Genomic DNA, 13,166 nt, shown 5'->3' on the forward strand with positions numbered 1-13,166 from the left:
TTGTCAAAAACACTGGAAATGGCTTAACTTTAAATACTTATAACTTTTGAACCATTGATCCTATATGATCGAAACTTGGATTTCTCACATCTTCTCGTCCAAATCTACTGGATAACATAGTAAAACGGCAAGAAGTCTGGTTACGCAAGGAAAAGAGCAGCCCGACAAATTATAAAATACCGAATGTATTAAGTATTAACAAATTTCGTAATGGCTGTGACTTAATAATTTTAGAAAATTTGTGCTTTACTGTTCAGGATTGTTTAGTAACCTTCTTAATAACAATAACAACTTCAATAGTTAACCATCAAGTCACTCGTAATAACGAAGTTTAATGATTTCTTACGGGATTATTAGAAAAAAGAAAATTATTAAGCTCTTGTTTTGTTAACGCAGTCTTTAGAATAATATTCCAGTTTTCGGTATTTTACAATTTCATGTTGGGATATTATCAACAAGTGAAAGATGTGCTGATATGTCAATCCAACTACAGAGTTTCTAAAAGTAATTTGATATGTACCTGTAATATCAATAACTTTAAGGGTGTCAACGATGCTCTCGGTTACTTCTTCCGATATTTGATTTAACTTGTTGTTCTGAAGATTCAAAAATTCCAGGGAATTCAGAGTTTCAAGAACCTGCGGCGGCAGCACCTTGATCCTGAAGTGGTCATAGAGAGAACAGGGATAGTGTTTGAAAACATTCTGCATATATGCGCGACATACACTTACGGATAAAAGTTAACCCTTTGCATTCGAAATTGATATAATACCTCATGCAATACTTAAATGTTTAGTAATTGATTAGATGTTAACATATTTAATAATGTAAACAATATTTTGAATAAAGGTTCAGCAACTTTTAGTGGTGACTTCTCCGAGTCACCACGCGAGTGTCAAGGGTTAAGAGAAACATGAAGATCGTATGAAAACTACGGTATACTATGTACTTATCTTCTTATGTACAGTCAGTCTCATAATTGGAGGCCCGCAATTTTAATGAGAATAACTTTGGTGTACATGGAGCAAATAATTTTAGTTTTTAGGATTAGTTTACTAGACGATATGCAATGAACATTTTGAAAAAATTGTGTTTAGTCTGAATTACGGAAAAATATAGGGTGAGTCTCGTAACGTGACGAAAAAGTCTTATTGTATGTTTACGTATAGAATGTTGTGTCTTTAAGTATTTTTGTTATTTCAACCAATCTACATATTTTTCAAAAAGAACAAATATACAATAATTTTTAAACGATCGATATGCTTCTTTATTTTTGCCCATGAGCGTATTCATCGAATGAAGTAAAAAATTTACAGGTTCTTCTGAAGGTTCAAGTAAATAATGGAATCTCCGTATCCGGTGAAGGCATCATCCGGAAGAGTGGTGATATTATTAGCCCTTAAATCGAGGTGACGTAGTCGGTGTAGACGGCGCAATGCATCACTCGGGACCGCATGTAAATTATTATCTCCTAACCGCAAATATTGTAGATTTTCTGGAACAGAATAATAAATAAACGGAATAAGATTTCCCAGATTTTTCTCAATTCACGGTGTCATCGAGATTGTCGACGAAATCATCTCAATCGATCAATTAAAATATTTCTTAACACGTAAGGTAACCTGTCCAGTAAATAAACATAATTCATAATATCCCCACAGACAAAATATAGGAATAGACCTGGCATCCGATGTATTTTTGTATCCGTCAGTTTTTGGGCGTTAGCGCTCCGCAAAAGCCCCATTATGAAGAAATTAGCTAAGTGATATATGAAACAGGAAAATATGAGAATAAAAATATTGTAATGTTGTTTTCAATGCAACAAAATCGTGATGAAATCAATTTTTATTTTACTCCTGCTTCCCGTAATCAATGAAGAACATTTTTATTCTACATAAAGATCCGCAGTCTACCCATTACAATTCAGTGTCAACAACCAACGTTACCGATGAAACACGATTTCTGAGCATGATTAGCATGAAGAAAAAATTTTATATTCCATTCGCATTACGTGTATTTAATTTTGACATTTATAAAGCATTCAAAAAATCACTGTAAAAAAATTCAGGTCGTAAGGGTCAATATCTTCTCTTATTTGTAAAGTTTATCATAATTTCAAACATGGTGATAGATATACATATTTGTTGCTTCGGTGTGTAGTATCAATATTTATAATTTGTAATTATATTTATATTATGCATTGTAATATCTGTGATATCAAAATTAAACATTTTCGGACCATATTTCCTGAATATTTTTTTACGCAACGTAACAAGAGAATTTGATTGATGTACGCAAAAAAGGAAGGAAGACAAAATATGATCGTGAACATACAATCCAAATTGAACCATTCATCTCTAGCTTCTAACATTTCCAGCTTCCAACAAAAAAGAGTTATGGCTTGTTAAAATTGCATGAGTTATCTAGTATTTTCATACGGTACACATGGAAACGGCTGGTTATACAAAAAGTACAGGTCGAATCTTTTTCTGTATTCTACGCGTGAAAAATCAATTGTACACCATTAAATTCTGTTCAGTTTTGGTTACTACCGGTGGCTTTGAGTTGGGTGATGTCTCACATGCAAATAGTAATTATAAATTATTGAAATAAACAAAATTTTTAATATACGTTTTTCGTTTTAAATCTCAGAAGTATTTTCATAGTTTTTAAAAATTCACAATCACAAATTTTCAGGTCTACCTGTGTGGGATTAGGAATCTGTATGTGTGTGGGGCTAGGAAAAATTATTGTATACTTTTTAAATAATTATTTTCTGCTTTTTAATCTGGTGTGTGAAATTTTTCAATCGATTTTTTATTTTTATTTTTTGTTCTTTTCAATTAAAGTCCACTGAAAGATTATCGCAAAAAAATAATAAAAACACATTTTTATTAGTGCGATTATTTCAGTTGGTATTTTACTTACGAATAAAGGTGAAGCAGCACGTTCACCAGTGTAATAAAAGCTGTGTGTAACAAGCGAACGGATGCACTTACCTTCAAGACCGATGAACGCATCCGGATCCACATGAGTAATTTGATTTCCATCCATCTCCAAAGAGTTTAATTGCGTCAAGTGGGAGAATACACGGGCTGGAACTTCACGGAGACGATTGTGTGACAATACTAACGAATCCAAGCTTTTCAGTCCTGTAAAGGAGATTGTTTACGCTATCTTCACATCCAGGTTACTTGATTTCAATTCGTTCGATGAAATTGCATTCGTAACGTTTATCATCGAGGAAAACGCGTCACGGATGAAAACAACTGTTTTCACTGTGAAATTATTAGAATCCTATCCTGAATTTATTATTACAGTTGTTTGCTATTGAAATGAAATTTTCTGATCTTTTCAGTAGAAATATTAGCATAGGAGATGACCAAGAATATTTTACACAGCTACACTTCCGGACAAAATGATAGCACACCTTAAAAATTATTATTTCATTTCTTTTGATTGAATTATGTAGTTTCTTTACGTACATTTCTTCAAGTTGTCTTTAGAAGTATATCTTAATGACCCAGTCAGCCAGGCCTGTCTCGAGTAGTTATGATGAATCTTTGGCCAAAAGAATTACAAATTTAGGCAATTTTCCGCTAATACTCCTCATATCACGTTTTTTCACAACGGACGCACCTATTATTCAGCAGCGGACGAATTAGCATTTTGTACAAAAATACTGAACTAATTTAAAATAATTTTTTGTATAATCAAACTGCATTAAATAAAATGCGTGCTGATCAAAAATAGAGACATTTTGACCTTATATCATTCCGTATATTTTAATTATAGTTCGATTACAGGTTGTTCCAGAATAAAGTGTACTAGAAAATCGAACAATTGCATACATAATAAGGAAATTAAATAATTGTTAGAGTGTACTATCCTTTTGTCCCAAGTTGTATTTAATATAATAGCTATTTGCTATCAAAATACACTTTTCTAGTGTTTCCAGTAGAAAAGATAGCGCAGGGGCTAGCAAAGAAATATTTAGTAAAGCTACGTAAGTTTCTAATCGTTTAAAAAACTCTTTAAAATTCGGGAAGCAAATAATGATTAGTAGATTGCGGATCCTTATGCATTTATAGCAACATTGAGTAGATTATAGATATAGATTGAGTAGACAAAATTGTTGGACGATTTAAATGGTTGAAAATGCCAATATATGATTTCTCCTTTATTAAAATCATTAAGGGAAAAAATAACATTCAATTTGGTTTCTATTTCTTACAATCGATGCAGACAATTTATATTTTGCATAAAGATCCGGAGTCTAATGATTACTTATCGGCATAATTAATATTTCTTGGCTATAGTGTTATACTAAAGGCGTTTGAGCAAACCCTACCTTCGAAATCGCCTTCCTGAATGCTGGTAATTCGGTTCTCCGGAATATCCAATTTCCTCAGCATGTCCAGGGGGAGCAAGGCATCTGTTGGCACCTTGGTCAACTGGTTTGCGCCCAGATTGAGTCTCTTTAGTTTCCGACTGTAATTTACGTGTTCGCATTTACATATCATCTACACAAACGAGCAGTTTCGTGTACAATGTGATTCTGGGAACTGGGACAAATTACTGCTCTTTTTAAAGTAAAAATAGAAAAAAATGATAGGGGAAGAGAGAAATCATATGTCATAATAAGTTCTGACTCCCTATGACCTTATTTTGTATGTGAAGCACCGATGCACCCGCCAGGTGCAATCGCACTTTATTCTTTAATGCAAACCAATTTTTTGTTTGTTAAACCAATCGTTTCCTTTTATTATCCTACATATGAAACTACTAACCCAAGATCATCGAAATGTCAATACTTCGCGAGATATTTGACATTCTGTGTCAGAGTAAACACGGTACAGTGCGTATCAGAAGTTTAGACGCCCCCGATTATTTTAACAAACACATACCCTCCGTTAATGGTTAATGGTTAATGGTTTATTCTTTTCCCCGTGTAGGATACAGAGATGGCGTTGGAGAGCCGCAGCTCTATTTGCCCAAAGCAAGCTTGTCAATACAATACCCTCCGTTGAATCGTCGATTGATTTTCTTATCGTATGTTTACAATACTTTGAAAAATTATGATTACTACTACAACTATTCATATACATATGGCACTGCAGGGTAGAATTTTTACCCAAAACATCAAAAAGGTTCTTGTTTGTAACTTCATACCGCACACAAGTGGCTATATTCATTATAAGAGTGAAGCTAGTAATTCAGCATGATGATAGCCGCAGAATTGGTTGTTCGAAAACGAAAACGGAAGAGGAGTTATTTGTTCTTTATTATTTACTGTTATTGTTAGCGTATTGTTGTAGTTATTATCCTCTCTTTGATGATATTTGAAATAAGGTTGATGGGGTACCCATTGCATTTCAAAACATTTCTAATAAGTGATAAATTGTTTTCCCTGAATTCTGGATTCGCAAGTAGGATGGCACGATCAATTAGACCTTTGACGAGGCCCAACTTATGCTGTAACGGGTGAAACGAGTAAAAATTTAAGTATCTGCCAGACCAAGTGGACTTATGATACCAATTTGTTTTTAATCCATTACCGGCTCTCATTATAACATATTAACGTCAAGAACCGTTTATATTTGCATCACCCTCGTATTTTGGCTGCAGTGCCATTTATGAATAGTTTTAGTAGTAATGATAATGTTTTGAAGTATTCCAAACATACGGTAAAAAAATCAATCGAAGATTCATCAGAGGGTATGTTCTTGTTAAACTAATAGGGTGCGTCTAAACTTCTGATACGCACTGTATAGTTCCAACAATTGATATCGAGAGTTTCGATACTTCTTGTACTAAAGTACGTATCGGACACAAATATCTAGTGTACAATCAGATTTCAACTTCACTATCGACAATGCAAAGATTGAAGTAAAACTTTAGTCATGCTAATGGTGACGAACATACTTGTGCAGTCCTTTAAAAGCGTCGGCCTCTATGGTGCTAATCTTGTTTTCGTACAGGGAAAGGATTTCAAGAGTATCGAGACCTTCGAAGGCTTTCCCGTGAATGACGTTCATCTTATTATGGTTCAGGTTCAGAATAAGCAGCTGGTGAAGACCTTTTAACGCGACCGTTGGCACCGAAATCAAAGCATTCTGTGATAAGTCCAGCTGCGTCAATTGCGTTCCTGTGGAAAAATATGGTTACGTGAAATTATTCGTCATTTTCAACTTCAATGTTTTTAATCAGTGGATGTTTAAAGTCCAACTGTCCGTTCCCTACCAAGATGCGATTCCATTCCGGGTGTTAACCCGCGGTATTAACATTTCTTACATTAGACGTCTGTAAAGCATAAGAACTGTTGCGATCGAGAGTTTTTGCTTCACCGACGCACAGTGGTCCGGATCGAAGAAGTTGGTGTCATTTAGCTAAAAAGTCAACTTTCTCATATCGATTTCTAACTTTGTATTGCTTCCTAAATGTCAATCAACCGCGAAAATGAAAAAATTAATGCAGTTTACCAAGAATTGTAATTAGGACGAATATTTAAAGGTAGACATTTAGAGATAGTACTTTTCACCAAGAAAATTGCTTCTCTTCTTCGAGGTGCTCTGATTACACCACTTAATATTACTTTTTTTTTTTGTTTACGATGAAGTGCACTCTTTTGTATTACAAAATTAACATCGACACTAAAGCTTATTGTTCACAATATGTTAAAAATTAATATTCAATCAAATAAAAAATTAGCCAAATTTTTACATTTGACAAGGAATATCTAGAGAACCCTGAAAAGTCTTGTTTTATAACAAATTGAATCATTTTCAGCATTCTTTCCCGTATATAATTATGCAATAATATTGTCCTTCCTCGCCCTACTTTGCAAGTTATCATTGTTCAAAACTGTCAATGTTACTTCGTGACGAGTTCCGCTTGCGTAAAACGGGCTCGTATGACTGATCAAATGTCTTCCAAATACGAACGTTTTTGCAATAACATTATAAGAGATAAATAGAGTAAAGATATATATGTAAATTAACTTCGATAATCGCTTCTATTTTAAAAAATATAACGAAACGAATGATGAGAATTTCTTAGCGTTCTCGCTGCATTTATTTCTATCTTTGGAACTTTGTGCAGCGTTCGAAAACTATTTTAGATTATTGTTAACATCTGTCTCGTACATGTCGCAATTACAGTCAGCGGCAATATTAAATGGACACCCTTAAAAATCGCATAACTTTTTAAAAATTGGTCCAAAGAACTTGAATTTTTTAAAGATGTTAGACCACTTAGTTCGCTAGAGAATAAGTAAACCAAAATTGATTAAAATTGCAATTGGTATAAATCATACAAAATTTAAAAAATGATGTTTTGTCAAATTTTATATGACCCTGTAACGATAATTTAAAAAATGCGTTTTATAGATTTCGTTTATTATCGTTCGTTACTATTCAGCTTCGCAATCACGCTCTTATCTTCTCATTGTTCACGCGCCTTTGATCAAATCTTTGCTTGCTAGACACTCGATCGACTGATCATCTCAATTCTTTGTACATTCTTATTGTCACCTCCTGAAGACCGGAACGTCTTCCTAAGATTTTAAGATGTCAGTTGATACTGACTTACAGTCAACGAAAGATTTGAATTGTGCAGGAAGTCTTTAAAGACTAATGTCCAGGATAAGGGAAACGAGCGGCGACCCCTCACAAGTCACATCAAAAGCGCGATTAAATTAAAATGGATCCCGTTTAACGTTGGCACGTGACGGAACATAAGCTTCCACCGCCATCTCTTCTAATATGATTGCAGTGTATGACTGTATTATCTGAAATAGAAATTACTACGAGACGGTCACGTTGAACAGCGCCAGAAATGGAAATAAAGCTTATTCATACAGGCCAACGTGCAGTAATTTTTAGACCATTTCTAATGCAAATGCACCTTTTCATACATTAATTGCGGCATACAGGAATTATACGTACAGTCGGTGCAAAAAGAGTTTGTGCTCCCTTTAGAAACGTATAATTTTTTAAAATGTGGATTAAACGGCTTGAACTTTTTACTGTTGTTAGAAGAATTAGTTTGCTAGCTAATTACTAATTAGCTAACTCCAGACTATACGTGCATAGTATTGAATCCACCATTTTGAATTTTGCATTTTTTATGTCAGATTCGTTATCAGTGACCTCAAAAACATCTGATTATCAACTTTTATAATGGTCCAATGACATTTTGACTTTTGGCCATTAAAATCGCGTTCTCGGACCACTGTGTGATGGTGTGGGAGCAACGTGTGGCGAACAATTGTTGAGATTTGAAGATGGAAAAGAAGCAGAGAAGTTTCAGCCACGATACACATACATGTATGCATGAAGTCAAGCTACGGTTTGGATACGCGTACCTCTGATTATTTGGTTCTGCAGGGAACCAGGAGGATGAAGATCAGAGGAAAACTTAAGAAATGTTTAAGAATAAAGATAAAAGGAAAAGAGCAGACGAACGAGCGAAAGCTAGAGAGAGAAATATTTAAAATGAAATGGAACGAACTCAGCGGGAGTGGAATAGCTAAAAAGGAAAGAGAAAAGAGGTAACTGTGGCACTGAGAAGAGAAGGCATCGATGTTTACACAAGAAGTTTACAAAAATAGAATAATCCAAGCAGAACGTAACGTACAAATACAGACGCGTATAAAAGCCAGAATATTTTCCGCGTATTTAAGAAGAGAACGAAAAACTAACAATAAATAGCACAGACGAGACATAGTGTTGCGAACGGTGCATGCTGCGTGTACAAAGCCCTGAGAATGTCCCAATGGTATTTCTTTATATGTAGAGGAATATCATTAAATATTAGTTGTATTTCAAATTTTTGCTACTAAACATTATTAGCTCAGCAGAAATCAATGTCGATATGAACTACGTCAGCAAGTAAAGATAAGAGTTTATGTAAACACAAATAGAGATATTCATAATACATTCGTACGCTGTGTCGACGAAATGCCAGTTCATTATCATTTTGTATTATTAGTTATAACTCCTTAATAAAACATTTAAGAGCATGCTTTTGCGTGTAGAACACGCTGGCAAAGTTGGGCCGGAAAAAACTGGGACACCCTGTAGAATATTATGACTTTTTTTTGACAGTATTAATAACGTTGCACTAGTTTTGACACTATTAATAACGATGCAATAGTAATTTCTCTTAGTCTGACGAAAAAATGTTCCAAATAAAAGTTTAACACTATTTGCATAGGTATAATCTGCAATATATAACTTTGAAAAAATTTTGTTTAAAAGATAAATACAAGATCACTTCGATTTTTGAAACATTAAATTGTATTTTTGATTTGATAATGTTGTAGCTGGTGTTAAGACGAATTCAAGGATATATAATATTATGATCTTCAAACTATTATTAACGTTGCAATAGTTCTGGCGCGCTGAAATGGCCAAATACCCCACTGTGCGTCGAACCTAGAAGGGACTTGACTGTAGTCGATTTCCCGTAAATGCCCCCACCCCCTTAAAGTGATCTTCCAGAAGACTTTTACGCTAACGCTTACGATATCGTGTTTTTGACTGTGAGCTGCTTATAATCGAGAGAACTTACCGATGGAGCTCAAGGAAGATTCCTCGAGTACCGCGAGGCTGCTATTGTGAATGGTGAGGTGGTGGATAACGAGGCCAAGGAATATGTAGCGCTGCAGTTTCGGCAAGCTGTTGTGCCTGAGACGCAAGTAAAAGATGACCGGATTGGGTCTCTTTTTAAGCGCCGTCATAGTATTGACGATATGCGTCAGGTCCGTGGACTCGCATACTATGTCCAAGCCGGATGTTTTCGGGGTGCAGGTACAGGGTGAGATCTCACCAGCGGTAGGGCAGAGCTGCGACGTCTGCGCAAAGCTCAACCCCACCAAAAGACACAGCGTCCAAAGCACGACCCATAAACCGTTCTCCTTCATCTTTCTATCAACCTTCGTTCCTACGATTTTCTAACTTCTCTTCACGAATGGATCTTCTCAATCTCGGTTCTGCCTAATTCGTGTCTTCTTCTCCTACCTGTCTCTCTGTTCGAGTTTCTTTTGGTCGTTTTACCTACTGCTTCACCCTTTCTGTTCCTGTACCTGCAGTCTGCTACTTAGCCTCTCCTCTTCTCATATCCATTGTTCGCTCTTCCGTGGTGCACCAGTACACCGAGTCTGAAATCATAAAATGGTGAACGTGAATTAAAATCGGCTTTTTTTCTTCGTCGAGATGTTTTTATTTAACAAAAACAGTACCTTATTTTATAAAGAAATCGGTCAAATGGAAAGAAAACAGTTAAATTTCGTATAGAATCTGTTAATTACAACGTAACTCTACATATGGGATTAGCCCGGTCAACTTCTTCCCCACTATCGCTTCACAACTCTCACTATGTAACACTGTACTGGTTCCCAACTATAGTGTGTCTTCGTATAGTGACTGTCGTCTGTACGGATCAGTGTCGCCAGATCGAGAAAATCGAGGGGAATGTAAGTACCCCCTTTCCGATGACCAGTCCAGTCTACGACATGGGCACCGTGGTCTACGGTCTTCGTGGGGGGCGTTGGATATCGATGATGCAATACTAATGCAATGATGAAACTTTTATTACTTTTAGTTATTTCATTACGAAACCTTTACCAACGTATTGGTGATTTTTTTCTGATTAAGGGTGCCGATCGGTTTTCGAGCGAGAGTGTGGTGGCACACTCACACACCGCTAGACACATATCCGTACACAGAATTGCAAGGGTCCAGCATTTAACAAACTACGTCTCGCTAATGCACATTTGGGGCTCCTACGTAGTCACAATCGGTAGATAAAAGATCAATACAGCGGGGTACGTATCCCAATTTGGCTTCCTTTTGCGTTTTCGAGGCGTCATTTGCATTATTTGGCAGAATGTATCGGAGCCGCGAGAAGCATTGTGCGGCGCGACAGTGCTTGCTACTGTCAAGAGACATACATTTTCTTAAATATCGAGAGATGTAGGGTTCTTATAGAAAAAGTTGGAGGCCACCCCGCTGGCAGGGACACATACAATGTCAATGCAACGTTTATTATATTAAACAATACGTTTTTAAACACACAGTTTGCTAAAAACAGAAATACAAAAGCGAGGGTTCTGTGACGATGCACTTCCGGTTCGAGCGCTGATGTTTGTTTCTCTGATTTACTGTAATCGGTAAAACAGAGGACGAGAATAAATATATTGCCGGTAAATCAGGCTTCATCAGCAAGCGTCACGTCACTATACAGCTGACAATATGCTGCGTTGGTGAGCTCGAGTGAGAGTGTGTGGCACAGACTCACGGCTCGGGCAGCGTGTACGTGTGCCTAGACGGATTGAGCACGGGTTCGGTATCTGCGGAACCATTTCTCTATAATTTGGCTAACTTTTGCGTTTTCGAGGCGTTATTTGTATTCTTCGGCAGGACGTTATCTCGCCGAGAGACTCTATAAGCAGGCTTGACTATAACCATACCGTGCTGCCGAAGAATACAAATGACACCTCGAAAACGCAAAAGGAAGCCAAATTGGGATACGTACCCGCTATATTGATCTTTTATCTAGCGATTGTGAGTATGTAGGGGCCCCAAATGTGCATTAGCGAGACGTGGTTTGTTAAATGCCGGACCCTTGCAATTCTGTGTACGTATATGTTTCTAGCGGTGTGTGAGTGTGCCACCACACTCTCGCTCGAAAACCAATCGGCACCCTTAATTGCGATTAACGATTGAAGTAGAAATTTTGTCGTCAATCGTTGATTAAATTTTTGCTCAACTCTGCGGTTCGATACAGTATTATCTCCGTAGCTGTCACATAGGTCTCTCTCTCTCTCTCTACCGTAACTTTCAAAAATTTATTCCCACCACTGGAGGCGATCCCCCTTGGAACCAGTCGAATGGTAAACACTAACTCACTAAATCAAATGATTGCAAATTTTCTAATATTTCATCGCAATCGTCCCGTTTTTCTAATGAAAATGACACCAAACATCATATAACTACGATCACATAATAAATTGTGTAATAAGCGATTATATTATAGTTTCGGGTGTAAAAGAGGACGCTGAATTTATTATAGATGGAGAAGTTTTAATTATTGTAATCGTGAAGATAATCGGTTAATTGTAAGTATACCAAACAAACTATAATCTGAAATAGACAGACATTGAGATCCTACAAAGTGATAAAAGTAACAAAATGTTTGAATATCAAATTCTAATTACAAAAATGTAACTTACTTTTGTTCACCCAATTTCTGTGCTGGATTAATTGTTTTAAATGAACTATCAATTTCCTATCCCGTTTGTAATTCTCTTGCTTCCATTATTTTATATTAGGTTGTTGCTTACGAATTTTAGCCCTTTGCAGTTATTTGTCTCCTCCTTAACCATTTAATTAAAAGAACAATTAAGTCGATATCTTTATTAGATTCCGAGAAACAAGCTTGTAACACTTTATCTGATACACCCTGTATATTAGAATAAAAATAATGTTTTCATATTTCCACCGTTCAATTTGTATAGCGTCAGATTAGAATGTTATTCGTATTATCAGTTTACTATTATTTATTTTATTATTTCATGTACCTCATGTAGGCATCTTATGAAATAGCCGGGCAATTTTTGTCTACCCGAGTATCTCACGAGTTACCCGAGTACCCGAGTACCTCACAAGTAGACTGCGGATGTTTATACAACTTTCAATTTTTATAGACAAAGTTTACGAAAGTGGCACTAAAGGAAATTCTATTTTTAGCGGAAACAGCTTTTGTAGATCCAAAACGAATAAAAATCTTACTAAATTCTATCGAATTTTATATTCCAGCACTTTTTGAACATTTTTATAAGCCATAAATGCGTAAAGATCAGCAATCTACTCATAAGTAGAGCTCTACTAGTTATCGTATAACATTACTATCTAAACTTTCTTGCGTCCGTCACTATATTATTGCTATTTTCCTATAGTCTTTCTCAAGTATGTTTTCAACTTTTTATCAGGGACCATAACTGTTATAACCAAAAAGAAAGAAAGTCATAGAATAACAAGTATTTCATCGATAAAAATTGTATAGGTTACAAATAAGGATTATAAGTAACCGAACATTTTTTGAGAAATTCATTTCAATCACTTATGACTGTTATCAATAATATGAAAATTATTTCGATCGCT

General features: G+C 35.7%; 1 protein-coding gene across 4 annotated transcripts in view; it reads right to left on the reverse strand.

Moving 5' to 3' along the window:
- Window positions 1-13,166, reverse strand: part of LOC143208276 (uncharacterized) — a 244,213-nt gene that overhangs the window by 7,304 nt on the left and 223,743 nt on the right. For 3 of the 4 annotated variants that reach the window (XM_076422548.1, XM_076422546.1, XM_076422545.1), the window contains 6 exons: window positions 9,574-10,162; window positions 5,926-6,148; window positions 4,352-4,491; window positions 3,000-3,152; window positions 1,315-1,495; window positions 521-660 (listed from right to left, as the gene is read on the reverse strand). In XM_076422548.1, the coding sequence (XP_076278663.1) occupies window positions 521-660; window positions 1,315-1,495; window positions 3,000-3,152; window positions 4,352-4,491; window positions 5,926-6,148; window positions 9,574-9,925 (1,189 nt within the window). In that variant the 5' untranslated portion in view covers window positions 9,926-10,162. Of the gene's footprint in view, window positions 1-520; window positions 661-1,314; window positions 1,496-2,999; window positions 3,153-4,351; window positions 4,492-5,925; window positions 6,149-9,573; window positions 10,163-12,235; window positions 12,380-13,166 lie in introns of all 4 variants that reach the window. The other variant, XM_076422547.1, reaches the window with a different exon arrangement.

Source organism: Lasioglossum baleicum, chromosome 4 (assembly GCF_051020765.1).
Source record: "Lasioglossum baleicum chromosome 4, iyLasBale1, whole genome shotgun sequence".
Taxonomy (NCBI): Eukaryota; Metazoa; Arthropoda; class Insecta; order Hymenoptera; family Halictidae; genus Lasioglossum; species Lasioglossum baleicum.